Here is a 22040-nt window from a genome sequence, read left to right as displayed (position 1 = left end):
GGTGCCCTGGGAAGTGGTGGTGTAAGGAAGGCCGCCAGGGTTGCCGTGGAGATGATGGAGTCTTTGAAGGACTGGCCAGAGGGCTGAGTCAAGATGAGCCGGCAGGGAGCTAGTGAAAGAGCCGGCAGGGACCCGGGTTGCAATAGGGCAGAGCCTGTGAGAAATGTTACGTGACGTTGACCCATCTCTGAGTGGAGCTCCCCACGGCACGAGGCTTCACCAGCACCAACTGCCTTCCATGGGGTTGAGCCAAAGGGCTCCAACAGAGCGACGCCCGTTTGCGCCAGCTCAGGGTCCGGCCTCTCGCAGGGTCAGTGCGGGGTGTGCCCACCGGGGACACAGAGGAACACTCAAGGGGCATGAGGGAGCCGGGGCTGACTGCCATGAGGGGATGGAGAGTATCCACCTCCATCTCTTTCCCCGGGGCCAGTCATCTCCTCGCAGAAGGCAGTCAGGTTGGTGAGGCCCGACTGGCCCTTGGTGGACTGTTCTTGATCACCTTCCTCCCCTCAGGTGTTTCAAAATGGATTCCTTGGGGACTAGTTCCATGATTTTTCGAGGGACTGAGGTGAGACTGGTGGGTCTATAGATCCCCGGATTTTCCTTCTTCCCTTTTTTAATGACGGGGCAACGTTTGCCTTCTTGCAGTCATCCCCCAATTGCTGCAAGTTTTCAAAGACACTGGCCAGGGGATTTTCAGTCACCTCAGGCAAATCTGTCAGCACCCTCACTTTCCACAGCCCTACTTTCACCCACCGCCCGTGGGAGGGATAATCAGGTGTGAGCTTGGGGTGGGGAGAGATCGGCAGAACTGATGTGGGGTTTGTGGGGGGACAGGGTTGATCTGGAGACAGGGGAAAGGGTAAGTGCTGAGCAGGAGCCAGGTGGGTGTGGAGATCAGAGCCCCAAATCGCGTGACCCAAGAGGTGTGGGAGTGTTGGCCACCCCGCCTGCATGAGGGAGCACACCAAGAGCATGGAGCGGGTAGGCCGGGGAAATTCAGCAATTGGAAGCCAGACCAAAAGCACTCTATAATCTATTTTTATTCTAATTTGGGGGTGGGGTAGTCTCACTCATGGTTTTTGATCTCTTGAGGCTGGCAGTACTGAAATTGGCTTTGTACTGCTGAAGTCAATGAGAGTTCACTTGGGAACCCGGGCCTACCACCTTCTTTCTCAAATGTATCGTGAGTCTGGTGATATTTGGGGAGGCGGGGGGAGATGTTAAACCTCACCCTTTGGGGACAATGTGCTGTGAGAATCTCAACTTTCATTCTCACAAAATGTGCCTTTGTAGCGGCAGAAAAAAGCAGAGTGCACTTTAATGGTTAAAAAAAAGAAAGGCATAGAAGTCCGGCTCCTCTGAGGAAGTGGGCTTTGCCCATGAAAGCTCATGATACTACAGACTGTTGTTGGTCTCTGAGGGGCCAGAGGATGGCTCGTTGTTTTTGAAGTTACCAACTCACTCGGACATCCCTGTGAAAAAGAAGCCTGATGTTTTTAAACGTGGAAAAATGTCGGGATTTTGAAGCCAGTCATGACTTGGGCCTGACGTGGGATTTTTACGTAATACCGTAGCTCCAGTGTTATGCCAGGAACCATGGTCACAGAGTTCCTCGTTGGAGATATTCGTGCAACTTCCTACCAAGTTGTGCCCCACTGTAACTAATTGAATCCACAATTTGTTATAGAATGGAGCAGGGGAGAGGGATAGATTTCCTGTGTTGACATCATTGAACATTTTTAGAGCCAGGGAACAGATAGTTTTGAGGAGCGAGGGATTTTTTTTTGGCTTACATCTTACAAGTCATTGACACCACATTTGTGACAATTCACACAGGCTGAAATTCACTCGGTCCCCCCTCCCTGGCAAAGGGACAGCCCAAGAGCTACATGCCACTGTGGAGCCAGATAAACTCTCGCGAGGGATGGATTTACCTCCAAAAGACCCAAGTCCCAGGTTCCTGGCGAATGTGTCAGAACTGGTGCACATGAATGGAGTGAATGAAGACCTGTATATGAAAGGGAAGAGACTGGCTTCTGTTGTAATGAATGAAGCTTTCCCTGGACCTCATGGAACCACATGATTGAAATTCTGAACTGAGGAGAGCAGCAGGGGCCTTTGCAAAATATTTGAGCTATAGGCAACATTTCCAGTACCCTGGTGTCATGGAAAGGCATCCAGGTGTGTTGCATGGGACAGCGAGATAAGAAAGCAAAGTGAAATCAAAGCTGCATTGAGAGGCACAATGTATTGAGCTGCAATGTATAATGTGGCATGTTAGCTGTTATCCTGCTTGATGTTCACTCTGTAATATCAGAGTTAGCATGAGCTTAGCCAGTCAAGCAAATTCTGCAGTCACACATGCATTCCCCAGTCAACAGGCGAGTAACGGGGAGCAGAATCTGGCCGAGAATTTTACTGATGGGTGATTTCGTTGGGCAGAAAAAGTCAGGAGAACTTCTTAAGATGGTGTGGAGAGCAAACAAGGAGTCAACAGGATAAAAATGTTTTCAAGGGGGGGGGGGAAGTGTCAGTCCCAATCACATCCTGCGCTTAGTTGCAGATATTTTAAGACGCTGTATCCTACTAAAGAGCAGGAAATGCCACTGAAAAGTGGTTACAAAGTCAGACTAACATCAAGAATATAGGTTGTTGGTTTTTTTCATTCCCATTAGGTCAACGACTAGATGACTCCCCCGTGGCCCTCTGGAGGATGCCAAAGGAGACCCCAGAACCTCCTTCCCAAAACAAGCAGGAGGGAAATCTGAAGGTTCACGGTTGGCAGGATTGTTACGGTGGCTGTATGTTGTGTTATGATTAACGGGGTTGATTCCTTGGGGAGACGCCGCTTAGAACAGCAAGCAGCCAAATGATGCGGCGCTATTTCCTTGAGTGAACTGTGTAGAAATGAGAGGATTGTGCATGACTCAATATCGGCCCAGGCTGGGAATAATGCGATGGCCGCATAAACAGCTAATTTAAGCACCATGGCAAATGCCCAATTGGTTTCATTCTGCATCCTCCCAGCCGGTGGTTCTGCGTGAGAGGCCCATACACTTTTCTCTCTATTTGTAAATGTAATATTATGGTGTGGCATGAGTCAGGAACACACCCTCTTGCTAGCACTGAATTTCCAAGTCTGTTTTTCCAATACTGGGTTAGTTTTAGGCTACATTTGTGGCCAATGCAAATCTCTTGATTTCAGGGAGTCTGTGCTGACATACAGCTGCAGAGGGGATAGTCGCCTTGTACAGCCTGTCTACATGTTTCTGACTAATCTAGTCATCCATTCCCAACATGCTCTTGGCAATGATTCTCGATGGCTTGGACTACCTTAGATTATGGGCTGCCTTGGAGCAGGGGTTGTTCTAGCAGCCCACTCTAAGTGGAAATTATTGTCCTTTGCTGAGACGGTGAGTTCTGGACAGGGATGGCTTTCTTGATCGGTCTTTGTACAGCTCCTCACACAATGGAGCCCTGGTATATGCCTTGTGCTCCTAGATTTTACCACCATATAATATACTTAATAATAATAATAATACATCTGTTTGTCCCCCTACTTCTGTGTCCTTTTATCCTCGCAACCTCATTCATCCTTAGCCCTTATGCTTTGGAGTGGAAGTCTCTCTCTTGGCTATTTTTATATATTTTAATCGTCCTGCATTCTAAGACGCTTCACGGCTCATAAATGACTCGGCAAATCACACCACCCTGTCCTCTCGATTCCATCGGTGTGAGCTTTGTTAGCTGTTGGCAAGGGCAATCTTCTATGATACAAAACATCTCTTGGACCACACTGACCACTGATGCCATCATTGTTGCAACCCCCTGGGGAGCAAAGCCTTTGGAAAATGTCCCAGCTGCTCAAAAGAGACATTTTCAGTCTCCCCAGAGTAATCACTCTAACTTTAACTTTAGCGGAGCTGGAGGAACGGTCTTTTGTTATCTGTTCTGTACGGCGCCTAACACAAAAGACATCCTGATGCTTGATTGGGCCCCTTTGTGCCACCACCCTACAAATAACTACAGGTGATATCCCCTTATGTACATAGGGTTCTTAAAGTGACAGATTTGTTTTCTGGTTTGCCGTCAGCTCAGCAACATGATCGGTTCCGTGTGGATGGAGGGAAAGTTCATCTTCAGTATAAGGTGATTGTTGCTGTATAGCATCACATCCTGGCCATGCTCTCCCATAATCCCCATTGTCAGGGGATTCCAAATTGGCAATACAGATGTATTCTGGGATGAAACCCATTCAATAAGGTCTCAACAATGGGGGACACATTAAAAAAATCCCTGTTTTCATCATAAAAGAATTGGGGCTTTACCCATTTATCATGGAAACATAGAATACTAGGACTAGAAGGGACTTTGAGAGTCCAGTCCTCTGTCCTCATGGCAAGACCCAGTACCATCTAGAGTCTAGACCATCCCTGACAGACATTTATCTAACCTGCTCTAAAATCTCTCCAGTGATGGAGATTCCACAACCTCCCTGGGCAATTTATTCCAGTGTTTCACCACCCGGACAGTTAGGAACTTTTTCCTAATGTCCAACCCAAACCTCCCTTCTGCAGTTTAAGCCCTTTACTTCTTGTTCTATCCTCAGAGGCCAGGATGAACAAGTTTTCTCCCTCCTCCTTGTGATGCCCTTTTTAGGTACCTGAAAACTGCTATTATGTCCCCTCTCAATCTTCTCTTTTCCAAACTACACAAGCCCAGTTCTTTCAGTCTTCCTTCATAGCTCATGAACACAATACTTCACTGGACACAATACTCCAGCTGAGGCCTAATTAACGCAGAGTAGAGCGGAGGAATGACTTCTCATGTCTTGCTCACAACACACCTGTTAATGCATCCTAGAATCATGTTTGCTTTTTTTGCAACAGCATCACACTGTTGACTCATATTTAGCTTCTGGTCCACTATCCCTTTCTGCCGTACTCCTTCCTAGACAGTCGCTTCCCATTCTGTAAGTGTGAAACTGATTGTTCCTTCCTAAGTGGAGCACTTTGCATTTGTCCTTATTAAACTTCATCCTGTTTACCTCAGACAATTTCTCCAGTTTGTCTAGATCATTTTGAATTATGACCCTGTCCTCCAAAGCAGTTGCAACCCCTCCCAACTTGGGATCATCTGCAAACTTAATAAGCGTACTCTCTATGCCGATATCTAAATATTTGATGAAGATATTGAACAGAACAGATATTGAACAAAACAGTTCCCTGCGGAACCCCACTTGTTATACCTTTCCAGCACGATTGTGAACCATTAATAACTACTCTCTGGGTATGTCTACACTTGCTCCCTAGTTCGAGATAGGGATGCAAATGTAGCCAACCGAAATTGCTAATGAAGCTGGGATTTAAATATCCCACGTTTCATTGGCATAATCTCTCCACGTTATTCCACTCAACAGCTGATTCAAACCAGGAAGCGCGCTCCGGGACGTGTTAGTTTGAATCAAACCCCTTGGTTCGAACGAATGTTACTCCTCAAAAAATGAGGATATTTAAATCCCTGATTCATTAGCAATTAGTAACTAATGTTACTCCTCAAAAAATGAGGAGTAACTATAGTTCAAACCAAGCAGTTTGATTCGAACTAACACCTCCCAGAGCTCACTTCCTGGTTCGAATCAGCTGGTGAGCGGAATAACATGCGGGCAAGATTATGCTAATGAAGCGTGGGATATTTAAATCCCCGCTTCATTAGCTATTTCTGTCGGCTACATTTGCATCCCTATCTCGAACTAAGGAGCAAGTGTAGACGTACCCTCTGAGAACAGTTATCCAGCCAGTTATGCTCCTACCTTTATAGTAGCCCCATCTAAGTTTTATTTGCCTAGTTTATCGATAAGAATATCATGAGAGACCGTATCAAATGATGATTTGTGCCGTTTAAAGGAGACCGTTCCCATCCCTTGACATGGCCACACCAGTTTGGTGAGTGCATGGAGTAGGAATGTGTCCTGGAGCACTCAAAATAGTTTGGTGCTAACCATTAAGACTGGGAAGGGTTACAGTTAACCATTCAGGGACGCGCTCCCCTTGGCTCACCCACCTACCACGCTTGACAGATCCAGTTTCTGCCACCAATAATTTCAAGCATCATGGAAACGGTTCATTACAGTGTCCCTGTGCAGACGAATGCAAATATATTTCCCTGCACAGTATGTTCCTGCACAGCCTATGGTATGTCCAGTAGGGTGTTCAGTGATCATTCTGAACTCTGCTTTATTCAGAGATGTGTTCCAACTTGCTGTACCTGACCACAGGCACTTCACACCTGGCCCGGATTCTTTCTGGGAAGCTCAGCCCTTAACGATGCTGTCTCCAGGACAATGCTTAGTACAATGCTGCCCTAACCTTGGCTGGAAATCATACATAAATGCAAAGGACTCAGTATGGAGTTGTACATGGTATTTGACCTCTCCATTGCATTACACTTGATCTTCCTACAGAAACCTCCCTGCCATCACTGGAAATTTAGCAAACGAACTGAGAGCAATTGGTGGCATGTAGCATCCATGCATGTCAGATGAACTGACTGAACAGGTCAGGAATCAATCCAGCCTGGGTGAATTATCGCTCGGCTAAGAAGGCTCGGTAGCCCCTATAGCAGCTGGTTTCAATGGGAGTTAATAGGCATCTACAGATCTGTATGCATCTGGGCTTTGGTAAGTAAGAAATAAAGGCAAAACTGTTCTGGGATGCCTGCCTGGTCACCCTGACTGACACTCATCCACAGCACGATGGGCAATTGCAAGAAAACCTCAGCACCGTCTTGGCAGTGGCTGCAAGAGGAACAGCTGCCCGAGAGGGTCTCTCTCAGGCCACCAAAGAAGGTGGCTGGGATAGCTCCAGTCACCCCGAACACATCCCAACAATAGGATGTGCCCTGGGGTCTGGCGCAAGAGCTGAAGGATGGGGTGAGGGGGTTGCACTACAACCTTGTATTCCGACTTCGGCTTTCGGGTGTGGATTTTCCAGCTCCCCAAACAGCTCCAGTTTTCCTACGCAAACCCCAGGCTTCCAGCAGATGAGGTGGGTGTAAGAACAAAATTACACCGCTCGCTCTCCACCCAGCTCGCAAAAGTTTTCAGCCTTATCAATGGATGAGCGGAAGGATCGTTGCTAAGTATGGTTACAATGATGATTTTGTGGCCTACCCACGGCCATGCAGGAGGTCCAAGCGTGATTGCTGGGTTTTGAATGTTGCTCAACAGGGGCTGTGAAGAAGCACCCTGGGGAAAAATGAAGGGGTGACTTAATCTCTAGCAATCTGGGGAGTGGCACAAGCTCCCATGGGTGAAGGATCATGGCCACAGACCAAGATCTCTAGGTTGGAGGATGGCTCTGAAGCCAGAGGAGGAAGGACCTTATGAAGATATTGAAGACTTGAGTCAGGGGAACTGAAAATAATTATAACGAGACAACACGTTTGGGAAATTAAGATTCACAAGCTCTTCTATCTGAAGAGATTCTGTCTTTGGTGAGCAAAATATGTATTACTCCAGGCAAACATTGCCAGGTTTGCAGTTTGGATGTTAGAAAACCATATAAAAAGAACACTTGTTGGGTAGTGAAACATGAATCTCAACCATTGGGTGAGAGAAGTCAAGATGGGGTAAAAAAAATGGGCAGGATTTTAGAACTCCTAGCTCTTCCCAAAAGTCGTCCCTCCCAAATATGGACTGTGAGATTTGTTTATGTACAAAGAGTTTAAAATTCCACCACAGTTTCCAAGGGAAGTGGGGAAAGACTTTTGTCTTGAGTCATTAATATCAGAGTAGATAAGGAAGCAAGAAATATACCGAGGGTTTCTAATTGTGTGGTCCCGCTCCCCCGATTTTTGGTATCGATATTTAGGTAAATGGGGGCTAGTGTGTAAGGATGCTCCAAGCAGTATTTCCCTTGTACTAAATGTTTAATCTCTGAGTTCCACCCCCTGGATAAGGAACTCCCTTGCCAGGAGTGTGGGAGGCTGTTTTGTGTGTGTGTTTCTAATTCCTTTTGTGAAGAAGTTTCAAGGCTGCGAGCGCTTCCAAGCTTTTTTTTTTTTTTTTAAGGCTCGTTTTTTAATTTGTCCTTTGGGCTGATTCTCATTGTACCTCCCAGCCTGGATACACAGCCATACCCTGGCCCCTTGGAGGAATTGAGGGGGGGGGATTTAACTTTCCTGCCAGGTTCCCCTCTCCTTTCTCAGCCCCCTCCGCGTTGCCAAGCGGCCGCGGGGGAAGGGATGCGCCCTGGAGCCGCCGCCCCAAACTTTGCAAAGTTTCCAGGAGAAGTTAGAGCGACGCTCGCTCGTCCCCGGGCCGCATCTTTTGTTCGAGGCTGGAGCCACGCCCCCATGACGTCACCTAGGAGCCTGGGCCAATCAGCGCGGCCCGGGGGTGTCCCGGGGTTCGCCCTGCAGGGGGGTCCCGGCGCCGGGCCCTATATAAACCCCCCGTAGGCAGGCAGCGGCTGCTCCCTCGCTGGCTGCAGGAGGAGAACGAGCCGCAGCGGCCGTGCCAAGGGACCAGCCCCCCTGCAAAGCCCGATGCGAGTGGCCTGCACGGGGCTTGCAGCGTGAAGAGCCGCCCTCAGTGTCCCTCCCCGGCGCCCCTTCTCCGCGCCCGCCTTGCAAGATGCACAGCAGCCCGGGCTGGCCGCTGCTGCTCCTCGCCCTGGTCGTGGGGGCCGGGGCGCACGGCGAGCAGCCCAGGACGACCAAAGCCAGGCGGCAAGCGCAGCAGATCGCCCAGCCGCCCGTGCCAAGCAGCCAGAATAAACGTGAGTGTCCCCAGATGTCGGGGGGGGGGGGGGGGGTTCCACGGGTAGGGCTGTAGAAACCCCCCCGGCCAAAATCTCCTGCAACAGCCCTGGGGGGAGGAGGAGGGGGGGGGTGCTCCTGGTGACCAGTGAATTCTGCTTCTCAGTCCCGTCTAAACGCTGCAAACCTGCTGAAGTGCCCTTTCCCCTTGGCTCAAACTCTCTGCTGGTGATTTTCAAAACAACCCGGAGTCCAGCGCCTCCTTCCCACCTGAGGCTTGTGCCCCTGGAAGCTCATGAGTCTAGCTAGCTGTTTTGGTGAGCCTCTAAGGTGCCACCGGAGAGCCAGAGGGATGACAGTGATTTTAGCTCCTCTGGTCATTTTAGCACTTGCAAGGCAACCTCTGTCACACACAGCTGCCCAGAGAGCCAGGGATTTGTGGGCAAGACACTAGTGAACTTGGGGCGAGTTTTCTCTTGGCATTTGTTGGCATTGGTTTACTCTCTGATGCCCCACGGTTCCAGCCCGAAGGGGCAGATTCGGCCACCCCCTTCGCCAGGCAGCGTAAGCAGTGGTTCTGAGGAGTGCCCATGGTCATTTTTTTTTTAATTGTATCCTTTGGTATAGTTGTGACTATTTTCTTCCACTATTTAATCTGAGGATGTGGGTCTGGCCCACGAAAGCTCATCATCTAATAAACCATCTTGTTAGTCTTTAAAGTGCTACACAGTCCTGTTTTTTGTGGGATCCAAGTCAGACTAGCACAAGCTGCCCCTGTGGTGTGTTTTGTCCTTTTTTTGGTCACCAGGCAGAAGGATGGTGTCAGGGGATCTGTTTTCATTGCAGCAAGTGATGATGAAATGTACATTTGAACCACCCCGCTGCCAATGTTCATGTGGCAGTTCTGTGTGTATGGTTTCCATTAGAACCTGTCGTTTAAAAGAAACCCCCACACACATGCACAATAGTTGTATTGTTCTGTGCATTGGACAAACAACAAGCAAACCCCCAAAACCTTTCTTTCTGCAAACAAATCGGGAGCGGTTTGCTGGGGACTGAGAGGCTGTATCAGGGGAAAAACTTCCTGGCCCTGCGATCTATCGGGCTGTGAAACGATCTCTCAAGGGAAGCAGTGGAAGTCTGGCCACTTGGCACATTTATAACTGGAGCGGACCACTCGCTTGTAAACGTCAACCTGGGAAGCATTCCTGCAAAGGCAGGAACCTGGCCAAAGTCCACTCACGCCAGTGGCTGCCTTTCCGTTGAGTTGACTGGAGCTTTGGCTCGGGCCCTAGCTGGGATTCTAAAACGCTTGTTTCAAAGTGTTTCTGAACTCCCTGGCAGTTGCTGCAGAATCTAATACTTGATCTTGCTTTCTCTGCGTATCCCAAACTGCCATGGTCTCAGCGCGAGTTTTGTGTGTGCAGAGAAGGCAGGACCAGAACCTAAGAGAGAAGAAAACAATGGTTCAACTCCCCTTTGGTCTTGTGTTTGGAGCTCTGTGGTGGAAGGCGGCTAAAGTAACCCATGACTTCTGTTTCTTTTTCAGAGGGCTGTTATGACAATGGGAGACATTATCAGATAAACCAACAATGGGAACGCACTTACCTGGGGAGAATGCTTGTCTGTACCTGCTATGGGGGGAGCAGAGGCTTTAACTGCGAAAGCAAGCCCGAACGTAAGTTGGTGGGACGCGTTATCTTTGAACGCAGAATGGGTTGTGTGGCCAATTAAAATATGCATTAAAAAAACCTATAGCATCTCAGCTGATAATTGGCAGGAGAGCCAATAATGAATTGATGTTGATTTACACTGAGGATCTGACATGCAGTTTTTAAGAGCAATGGGTCAGAACCTTGAGTCCAAACACAACTCCACCTCGAGTCTGGATCGGACTGAACTTTGCAGCCAGTCTCATCTCTACTCTGATCTGACCTGACCCTCGGTTTGAAATCCCGAACAAATGCAGAGTTGATCTGGAACCAAACTTTCCAGCTCTGACTTCTCTCAACTTTATCTGGTTCCATTATCAATATAGCTTTTAACATGCATTTCAGAGCCTCATGTAGTAACAAGGCTTTAAAAGACATTCTTAATGTTGACTTTTATTTGCAACTTGTGTCACGGTTCTAACTTGCATATGTGCGCCCCATAGTTGGGTATAAAGTTGGTGGTAAAGTTCTTATACCTATTTCTGACTTTTCTGATCCTACATTGCATCACCAGCTATCTAAGCCCTGGTCTACACTAGGGAGTTCTTTGGAAATAACTCCCCTTACTTTGAAATAATAGGTGGCGTGTCCACACTACCAAGCCCGTTATTTCGAAATAACGGGGCTCGTTATTTTGAAATCGGCACTCCTGCTTCCCTCAGGGAATAACGCTTATTTCAAAACCGTTATTTAGCAATAGCACTGCTGTTGCTATTTCGAAATAACCGCTCCTCAGAGTCATTGGAAGTAATTACTCTCCAGTACTTCCTGGGGCTCTAAGTCGAGGTAGCGTGTCCATAATAACAGAACATGCCTTGGACTAATTTTGAGGCTCCCCCGTAATAGGGACATGCTAGTTCGATTTTTGGTGTTTTTTCTAGTAGTTATTTCAGATTATTAAATAATTTCCTAGTGTAGACATGCCCTAAGTGTCCTAAGGGGACATGGAATACATGTGGATACTTGAGGTTTCAGATAACAGAGGGATTTTTAAATGTAACAGACAGTTGGCGGGCGGAGGGGGCGACCCTGTTTGAAATAACAGGGATGTTTGGCTAATCAGCCTGAACTGTATTTATTGGGCTGTTTTCACTGGCTGGCTCTGGCTCTTGCCAGTTCTGCTCTGGGGCTGCAAAGGAGCCATAAACTCTCTTAACTGATGGGATGGCTTTAGGGTTGTCTTTTGTTGCTGGCGCAGCACAAAGCAGCTAGCTCGCTGTTGTGCCGAGCAGCGGCTCTCGACTAGGCGTCTGGGGCCTCCTGGTGGAGGGGGGGCTGAGAGCAGATTTCCGAGGGGCTGCCAAGCCAGGCCAGCACTGGACTTGCTGGGGGCCAGGGTAGAAAGTCGACGCCCCAGTGCATGGAGCTGAAGCCCAGGGCTCTTCCTAGGGCTGAAGCCAACAGCTGAGCAATGTCGCTTTGTGGGGCCAAAGCTAATTGCCCTGCTTGCTAGCTCAAATGCCAGCCTTGGCTTTTCTTTGCAGAAATCCAGTGAGTGCGGCCCAGGGAGTTATATAGCGTGTTGGTGGGGAGGGAAAAGATTGAGCAGCCCCGGTGGAGAGGCCCTTGTGCGAGCCCTCATGCTTGGATGAATTCCTGCTGGGTGGCTGTTGCTCTTCAGGGAACTCTAGATCCTGTCTGAATTTTCCTGGACAAGAAAAAACAGCTGCAGGGGAAAGGCCGGAATAAGGGTCTACGTGGTTTGTATTCTTGCACGTGGAACGTGACCACCTGTGCGTACATTTGTGGTCACGTGGACTTTTTTCCCCTCCCGCAGTTGAAGAAACGTGTTTCGACAAATACACTGGATCTACCCATCGGGTCGGGGAGACTTATGAGCGCCCCAAGGACTCCATGATCTGGGATTGTACCTGCATCGGGGCTGGCCGGGGGAGGATCAGCTGCACCATTGCAAGTAGGTAGCCACGATTGCGTGGCCGAAGCCACTGCTTTTTGGGGTGTGTGTGTGTGTGTGTGGAGGGGGGGGGTTGGCAGGAGGCGGGCATGTTTTCCAGAGCAATTGACAGCCCCGAATGCAATGCTGATCGGCTTATTCCTTAGGAGCATGGGGACTGGTGCTAAGCCCGGTGAAGTCAATCGGAGTCTTTCCATTGGAAAAGCTCATCCTCTTCACATGAGCAGCCCCAGAGGAGTCGGTGGAATTGTTAGACTGGTTCACACGAGCCCGGGTTAGGCCTGTAATCTCAATGCAAATATTCCAGTGGATGCTGGGTTAAAGGCAGGGCTTTAAGCATGGTCGTGCCCTGCTTATCGGACTTAGTACGTCAGCAGCTGTGTGTGTCTTACGGAGGTGCATTAGATCTGGATGGCAACCCTAAAGCTGCAAAGGTCAGCTTCTCAGCTGGTGACAGTTGGCATTGCTTCAAGGAGTTCAATAGATCGGTGCTGATTTACACCTGCGATTTGCCCCGTAGTGTGACCTCCTTAGTGATCCACTCTGTGGGTCTGTGCTGGCGATTCGGGGGCCCCGCTGTGATCTCTCGGATCATTGGTGGGCAGTCTGCGGCCAGAGGGCTGCATGCGGCTCATCGAGGTTCTAGGTGTGGAACGCGAGACGTTGCTTGCCGTTGCCCACACTCGGGTTTAGATTCTGCGGGTTTCTGCCTGCGGAGGTTTTTCCTCCCAGTGCTAATAGTGACACACATGTAAAGCCAGGGCACGTGAAGGGAGGTGGGTGTGGCTGGCACACAGCACGGACTGAGAGCCAGGTGCTCCCTCTGCAGCTAATCAACATGCTGCTCCGGGTCAATTGGCACCGCCCTCAAACTGTAGAGATGCAAGTACAATTGGCAAAACTCCCCTATCCTAGCAGACCAGCGTGGTTCCAACAATCTTGCAGCCCGCGGACGCGGAGGGCCACGCAGGGTGACCCACTCACTAGCCACGGTTGCCCATCCTGAATCCCCCTCCGTTCTGCTCCGTCTTCCACTTTGTTGCCTCCCTATCTGGAATGCCTTTCCTTGGAGTGGCTGGGTGCTTTGTGTCCCCTCAGCCACTTCTCTTTAGCTCCGGGATAGACTCGCAGCCTGCAGACAGCCTGTGGCCGTAGATGAAGAGGACTTTGTTGGTACATTTGGGCTTAGCTAGCCCAGTCACTACGCAGTCTTTGAGAATTAGTGTATTGCATCTTTGATACCGTAGCGGGCTGGGTTTGGTTTGCAGTTTGTTTGCGGTACGCAGTGCTGCGTACTTCCCGTACGATGTCGGACATGGACCCTCTGTATCCAAGGGAAGGAAATAGCTCTGCCGTGAATTCCATGTAGCCACACAGGGCAGGGTCAGAATCTGTAATTTTACAGTTCAAAATGTGAAATGACTCTTCTCATCAGAGTCGATCCAAAGCCAACGCAAGTCAGTAGGAAGGCTCCTCTGGCCACGCTTCACTTTGACTCCTGCTGCATGTCACTGCTGCCGCTCAAATTGTTTGCTCAGTTTAGGAATTAGACCTAGGTCAGGTGCCTCTGAATCTCAATCAGAGCTCTATTCTTCTCCGTTCAGACTCAGCTCTTGCACTTCTCGCATTTGCTGTTCTTTCGGCAAATGGATCTGTGCTTGCTAGTGGGATATGAATGTATTTATTACAAATCCACCTGGTCATTATGCTCTCATGCAGGTCTTTGAGTTGGCCCACACTTTGACAGTACTTTGAGTTTTAAAAGTAAGGTGGTTGAATATCTTAATATCGTCCATAAGGTCCTGACCCATCAGATCTTGTTCTGGAAAATCTGGCTGCTGCTTTTGGGTCTCCTGGTTGGAGGCAATTCAACAGGCTTAAGCTGAACTAGTCAAACATTTTATTTTTTTAAGTTGTGAACAATCATTTATTTGCATTTTAAAACTTTTGTGGGAGTGTCTAATGAAAGTTTTGTTTTGATCTGACCCCAAAGTTTTCATTTCAGTTCAACGTGAGAAGTTTTTTGGTGTGATTTTTTTTAACTGAAAATAAAAAATAATTGAGCCAAAATGAAATTGAAAAAATTGAATTTTTTTTACTTTAGAAATGTCCCATAAAAATCTATAAAATATGTTTTCTGGAAAAACAAAGTGTTTTGGATGAAACCAAGTCTCACCTGAGTTCTGTTGGTGACTGAGAAACTCTAAAAAGTGTCCATAACTCTCTTTTATTTGGAACTCATTCTTGATGTTCCAGAAAGTGCCTACCTGTCAGCCAATTGGAACGAGGGTGGTCTAGCCTAGTGGTTAGAAAGGGTGTCAGGACAAGAGGTCACAGCAGTCATCAGCCCCCAAGGAGTAGGAGCTGAGCTGAAGTCAGCAGCCAAAGCCGAGTGTCAAACTGGGGGGCAGGAACTGATCCCACAGCTGGGGGTCAGCGAGGGTCAATAGTCAGGAACCAAAGGCCTGGTCAAACCAGTTGTCAGGAATTTGAGCAAGCAGGGTAGGCGGCAAGGAGGGGTTCAAGTCAGAGGTCCAGGATGAGGCATGAGTAGCAACGGGTGGGCATGAGCATCAAGCAAGCAGTAAGCTACTGCTGCTGGTTGAAGAACCCACTGGCGTCTGCAGCCAATCGGGTGGCCCAAAGCAGGACACCTGTACTGATGAGGCTGCCTGGAGATAATCTCTGCTGCAGGCTCTGATTTCCTGACACTGATTCATTCCCTCCTGGGATTTATCGTCGCTAAAAGCTCATCTCCCATTGCCTGCAGAGGATGCTTAAGTAGCAGGGGATTGGACTCTTTTGCCATTCTTCAGTGATTATCTACAGACCTAGTTCTCAGCCGAATGCTGACTGACATGTTCTGTTTGCCACAGACCGGTGCCACGAGGGCGGCCAGTCCTACAAGATTGGCGACACCTGGCGCAGACCTCACGAGACAGGGGGCTACATGCTCGAATGCGTGTGTCTGGGCAACGGAAAAGGGGAGTGGACCTGCAAGCCTGTAGGTATGTAAAGGTGTTGACACGGTTCTTCGAGAGGCCAGGCTTCACCAAGCTTGTTCTAGAACCCGATATTAAAACAAGGGATTCTAATTGGAACATATTCATGGCTTTATCCTGCTCTAATTGAGCCTGGGGCATTGGCAGTGTCTACAACCTTTTACTGTCCCGGCAGCCTCCTCCCATCTATCAATATGGCGAGGCTTGGGAGGTTATGACCCCTGACGTCGGCTTGGGGCATTGTCATCCCCAGAACGAGGGGCTGGGTTTTTTTTTTTTTTTGGAAATACTTTGCGAGAACTCATCTTTTCTTCCTCCCTGCAGCTGAGAGGTGCTATGACAACACGGCTGGCACATCCTATGTTGTCGGAGAGACCTGGGAGAAGCCCTACCAAGGGTGGATGATGGTGGATTGCACTTGCTTAGGCGAAGGCAGCGGGCGAATCACCTGTACCTCTCGCAGTAGGTATCAGTAACGCTATGCAGAATGGCGGGTGAACTCCATTCATCTGGGGCTCTAAAATGCTGGCTTTTCTTATCCCTCCTTCGGGGCCCAGAATGCACAAGCTAAGACAAAAAAAGAGCAGTCCTGTGGTACCTTACAGACTAACAGATATATATTATCACCAGGTTTCGTGGGTCTAACCCACTTCATCAGATGTGTATTGTCTAACTTGGAACACATCTGATGAAGTGGGTTATACCCACAAAAGTTCAGGATAATATATATATATTTGTTAGTCTTTAAGGTGCCACAGGACTACTTGTTTTGTTTTTAAAGTTAGACTAACACGGCAACCACCTCAGACTTTTTAATGAGCTAAGACACTAAGTGTATGTCTAGACTACATCCCTCTGTCGCCAGAAGGATGTAAATTAGACATACCGACATTGCAAATGAAGCGGGGACTTAAATCTCCCACGCTTCTGTTGCATAAAAATGGCCACCGTGTTTTGCCGAGTCAGCAATATCGGTATGTCTAATTTACATCCCTCTGTCGCCAGAGGGATGTAGTCTAGACATACCCTAAGACAAAGGAAAAGGAAGACACCCTTCAAGGGTGTGGTGTGCTTGATCTTGCAGAGGGAAGTGGGTGTAACACTGGACTGCACCAAAACCAATTGTATGGGTCAAACACTAACACAGGAATAGGTCACAAGCAAAAATTTGCAAATGGCTTTTTCCATCTCCTGTTCTGGAATTCCACGCCCTTTGTGGGTACACTATGGAGTTTTCTCCGTGCAAGTCCATGTTGTGCTTTTGGGAAATATAGATATGAGCTAAAGGGTGATCTAACGGACTAAACTAAACACTTATTTACACTCTCTATATATGCTCCAGCCAAGTTTGGCTTAGAATTGCCTTGCCCCTCCACTCCTCAGGGGGAGAGAAGATGCTTTTAAAAGGAAAGTGTCATTTGGTTGATCTTTCTCGACATTCTGGCATTACTAACTAATCCAAAAATTCCAGTAGAGCTCTAAAAATGCAGGGTTTGTCTGTTCAGTTTAACATAATCTAGTACATCTGTAAGGCAAAACAATGATTATTTAGTCTAATTCCTTAGCCACACTGAGGCTTTAGGCAATGGTGTGAACCTTAAGTGTAAATACTTTGCAGCTGTGCAAAGTTCTCGTCACACAAGCGCATCCCTTTTTATACTCGTTTTGTACCCGTGCAACTGCATTGTTACAAAATACCCCAATACATAGGCCTGTAAAATGTAGATAGAGCCTTTATAAATGACTTCTGCTTCTTGCCTTCTCTTCTATGTACTATAAGATGAACTACTTTGTGCAGCTACAATGGTTTGTACATCTGCTCCAAAGTAATTTGACCGAGTCTCTTATACCTTTGTCATGTGGGTTTTGAGATCTTCCTCTGTAGTCTTTAATGGCCTCTTGCCCAGTTGCCTTGGACAAAAGCTAATATCTTTTCACTAATATAAACAATAGAACCGCAAAGAACTAAAATCCACAGAGGTTTGGGATTAAAGTTGAAGTGCTGGAGAGCAGTAGTCCAGTAATAAGCTATAAAACAAAACCAGTCTTGACAATTTCAGCTCTATTTTTATTGATTTATAACATTGAAGCTTGCACAAAACATGTTCTCTCTTTATCCTTTCCCATTTGACACTTAATTATTTTCCCCCTACTTGCTTTCAAAACAATTTGGCAGTGTCTTCGTTCCACAGTCTACTGGAGGACCTTATAGGTCAGGGCTACTCAACTTTGGAAGCCCTGGGGGCCACAACGATACAGCACGTGACGAGGGCTGCAACTTAAGGGTGGCTGCTTATATATGCAAATAGCTCCTTTCACACTGACAGGCATGAATACAAAGATTAAGGCAAGACACACAGACCCCATTTAAGTCAGTTCTGCTGATATTAATAAAATGCAATATTTACCCAATTTCCACCCATATGACAGCACTTTTAATGAGCAATGACAGTCCAGGAATTTAACTATTAAAACGTGTATCAAGAGAAGACCGTTATATTGACTACTCTTGTTTTGGCTTCCACCCGCAGGCTGCATGTTGAGCCCTGCGTAAACTCAAACTGCACTGCGAACAAACGGGCCGTGGACCACATGCAGCCCACTGGCCACATGTTGAGTAGCCCTGTTATAGGAAAAGGCAACATTCATTTTTTTTTCCGATAGTGGATTTTGTTTCCAAAATACAATCCCGTATATACATATATTACCTACATATACAATGATCGTTATGGCCCACATAGTAGGAGTACTGATGTGTGGGTAAAACAGAAGTATTATGGCCAAGATTTTCCAAAGTAACTGATGATTTGGAGTACCTAAATTCTTGGGTGCCCATTCTGAAAAACCCGGTCTTCAGAGAATAAGTCTCCATCTATTCATATCCATATAAATACATTATCAGCCCTTTAGCAACTTACCTTTTTCTTGACAAATACACAGCGCTGTGTTTCTTATCCACTGTGATTTGTTAATGTGTTTTCCACATGTTGGTGTTTGACCCAATGTACTCTAACTTAATAACAATTGGAAGTAATGTGTACCTCATTTCCCAGTTGCTCATCTTGTATAGGGGAGCGTTTTTGACCCATGATTAAATGTGAGTCATTGTACTGAGTTGCGTGTGCGGGTAAAATGTCATGGAAGAAGAATGAATTAATCCATGTGGCTCTGCATGCAGCTAGAAGTAGTTTATTAAGATATCGTTTGAGCCTATTTCCTCAATTCATCAAAGACAAGATTCCCAGACACACATATGCAACTTCCATTAATTGTAATAGCAGTTGCTTGCATCTTTCTGATGAAGAATTTGACCCACAGGCATCGTCCATCAAAGAGGATTTAGTTGCTTCCATGTGAAATAGGCTCATGAGATTCAACCGGGCTCTGCCTCTAGCATGCAGTGGCCACGCTAAGAAACCATTTAGAATGAAACAACATTAAAACTGGTTTCAACTTAGCAGGTTTTCCCCACAATGTGGACAAGGCACAAGGTGCTTAAAATGGTTGTGAAAACTATTAGCAAGAATAGGCAGTGACTCCTGAGTGGATATCCTACTCTGCCTTGCCTCCATTGGGAGCAAAATGGTGGTAGCTGAAGCCATGGTTAAAATCCATCGGTGAAATCTTTTCCTATTGAAATCAATGGAAGTTTGGCCACTATTTTAGAATGTCATGCCTTTCTGTAATACAATCGGCTTAAAGCATATGGCTGCCTGTGGAGGGGCGATGGAACTTGGTGGGAAACGAACCGCTCGGTGAAACATTAGTGGTGAAAGATCAGCGAAGGACCGTCTGAGCTTTTGTGATTGGCATGCTGCTAAATACGTGGAAAGCTAAGCCTTGCTCCCTTTGTTATAACTCTTTCTTTTCTTCTGCAGATCGGTGCAATGATCAGGACACCACGACTTCGTACAGAATTGGAGATACCTGGAGCAAGAAGGATAACCGAGGAAACCTGCTTCAGTGCATCTGCACCGGCAACGGCAGAGGCGAGTGGAAATGTGAGAGGCACTCAGCTGTGCAAACCACTGGCATTGGTAAGTGGTAAATCTCCGTGCCACGGAGCCTTAAGTAGCACAGGACACCCGTGGTCATCTCTTGGGCCTGAACAAATGACAGAATTCATGGATGCCGAGTTCGCATGCCCAAAAGGGGCCTGCACATGCAGCGTAGACAACTTTGCAATTTTGTGGCATGTTTGAATGTGCATGTGGCCACAAATCTGATGATGTTCAACAAGGACAAGTGCAGAGTCCTGCACTTGGGACAGAAGCACTGTTACAGACTAGGGACCGACCAGCTAAGTAGTAGTTCTGCAGAAAAGGACCTGGGGGTTACTGTGGATGAGAAACTGGATATGAGTCAACAGGGCGCCCTTGTAGCCAGGAAGGCTAATGGCATATTAGGTTGCATTAGGAGGAGCATTGCCAGCAGATCCAGAGATTTCATCATTCCCCTTTATTCGGCTCTGGTGAGGCCACATCTGGAGTATTGTGTCCAGTTCTGGACCCCCCACTACAAAAAGGATGTGGCCACATTGGAGAGAGTCCAGCGGCGGGCAACCAAATGATTAGGGGGCTGGAGCATATGACTTATGAGGAGAGGCTGAGGGACTTGGGTCTGTTTAGTCTGCAGAAGAGAAGAGTGAGGGGGGATTTGATAGCAGCCTTCAACTTCCTGAAAGGAGGTTCCAAAGAGGATGGAGAGAGGCTGTTCTCAGTAGTGACAGATGGCAGAACAAGAAGCAATGGGCTCAAGTTGCGGTGGGAGAGGTCTAGGTTGGATATTAGGAAAACTATTTCACTAGGAGAGTGGTGAAGCACTGGAATGGGTTCCCTAGGGATGGAGAGGTGTTTAAGTCTCGGCTTGACAAAGCCCTGGCTGGGTTGATTTAGTTGGGATTGGTCCTGCCTAGAGCAGGGGGCTGGACTTGATGACCTTCTGAGGTCTCTTCCAGCTCTATGGTTCTATGATTCTATGTGCTGATGTATGGACCCATAAATAGAGGCTATATTTTAAAAACGTGGTACTTCAGGCCGATAGTTTTGAAATCAATAGGCTTTCTACCGGGTGACTGACTTTAAATGTTTTACGTTTAAACTTGAAGCACTCATGGATGTCAGAAGTTAACTGTTCTTCAAGCTTGAATATGTAGAAATGTCAATAATGCTCTTGCATATTAAGTGAATTGCATTTATGTATCGGATCCTTTGTGATTTTTGGTATGGGACTTATTTCGTGTCCTCTGTCCTAAATGTATAATAAAATATTCTGCTTCTACTGTCTGTCTTAATATAGGTAGGGTTTTCTGGTCACTTTAAGGATCTATTTCTGCCTTTACTGTGTAAATTAACCTTTTCCCGGGGGTGGGCACACTAGGTTTTTGTTACTAATTGCTACTCTTGCCATCACCAATTCAGCTCCAGGATGAGAATGCTAATAGAGACAGAGCTCCTGGAAACTTCAAGTACTTCAAAAGCAGATCTCTCAGCCTGGCCTAAGCCACTCAATGCTTAAAACTCCAGTGGTTTCAATACCTTGCCAGTACTTTTGCTCCCAAATGGCTGTTGCCAGTGAAGCTAAACAGGGTGGTAGGAAAAGTGGAAAGTGTAACATTTCCTTCTGAACCAGGGGCTTGTGTGTCTCGTTGCATATTACTTTTAACTGGAGCTGGTTGAAAAATGTCCCTTGAGTGTTTTTTTTGCTGGAACATTTTTGTCTCCCAAAATACTTTTAGTGAAAAATCCTGTTTCTTTCAATATGTTCCAGGGTTTTTTTGATAAACCAGGGAGGAAACATTCCCAAATCTCATTTTCCAGTTTGGGAGTCTTTCCTTCGCCTTTCCCATTTTCAGTGTTTGGTTTTCATTCAAAAAAGCAAAACCTGTTCATAGGAAACTTAAAAAAAACACCTTAAAATTTTTGTGTCCTCCCTTTTTTGAAATGTTTTCCTGTGGGGCGGGGGAGATGGGCATTTTTGACCGGCTCTATTCACCGTTCTTGGTGGTGCCATCGCTGTTGCGGGAGGATTATTCACATGGACAGAGGGGTTTTTAATGTTGAAATTTACTAATTGAAGAGCACGCAAATGTTGCGAAAATGGAAAGTGATTCAATATCTTAAGACGACGATGTCTAAAAGTTAACTGGGTTACAACTTTTCACTGACTTTCCCACTGAAAAGGGCTTAGTACGGCCACATCCCAGCATTTGACCTAGATTTTCTTTTTCCCCTTATTTCTGCCGCAGGATCCGGATCCCCGACCTTCACAGATGTACGAACAGCACTTTACCAGCCCCAGCCTCAGCCCCCGCCCTACGGCCACTGTGTCACCGACAGCGGGGTGGTGTACTCCATTGGCATGAAGTGGCTGAAGACGCAGGGCAGCCAGCAAATGCTTTGCACTTGCCTGGGCAATGGAGTCAGTTGCCAGGAGACAGGTAGGAGTGTTTTGTTGGATGTTCACCCCCTAGACAAAGCAAAACCCCAGGGCTGCAAAGCCCCAGTGTGCAAGCGTGGGGCTTTGTGGGAGTCGTCCCATGGAATCCTAGAACACTAGAACTGGAAGGGACCTCATGAGGTCATCAAGTCCAGTCCCCTGCCCTCACGGCAGGACCCAGTACCATCTAGAGCATCCCTGGTAGATGTC

At 47.3% G+C, this 22040-nt stretch overlaps 1 protein-coding gene across 1 annotated transcript in view; it reads left to right on the top strand.

The window, feature by feature from the left end:
• Positions 1–8468: 8468 nt before the first annotated feature.
• FN1 (fibronectin 1) overlaps positions 8469–22040 on the top strand; it is a 71110-nt gene continuing 57538 nt past the window's right edge. Inside the window, 7 exon segments of the mRNA XM_075933958.1 lie at positions 8469–8783; positions 10313–10441; positions 12253–12390; positions 15267–15398; positions 15717–15854; positions 19271–19429; positions 21640–21831. Of these exon segments, the coding sequence (XP_075790073.1) occupies positions 8639–8783; positions 10313–10441; positions 12253–12390; positions 15267–15398; positions 15717–15854; positions 19271–19429; positions 21640–21831 (1033 nt within the window). The 5' untranslated portion in view covers positions 8469–8638.

The sequence above is a fragment of the Pelodiscus sinensis genome, chromosome 7, assembly GCF_049634645.1.
Source record: "Pelodiscus sinensis isolate JC-2024 chromosome 7, ASM4963464v1, whole genome shotgun sequence".
NCBI classification, from domain to species: Eukaryota; Metazoa; Chordata; order Testudines; family Trionychidae; genus Pelodiscus; species Pelodiscus sinensis.
Note: the sequence above shows the minus strand (reverse complement) of the source record. Positions and strands in the feature narration are given on the sequence as shown.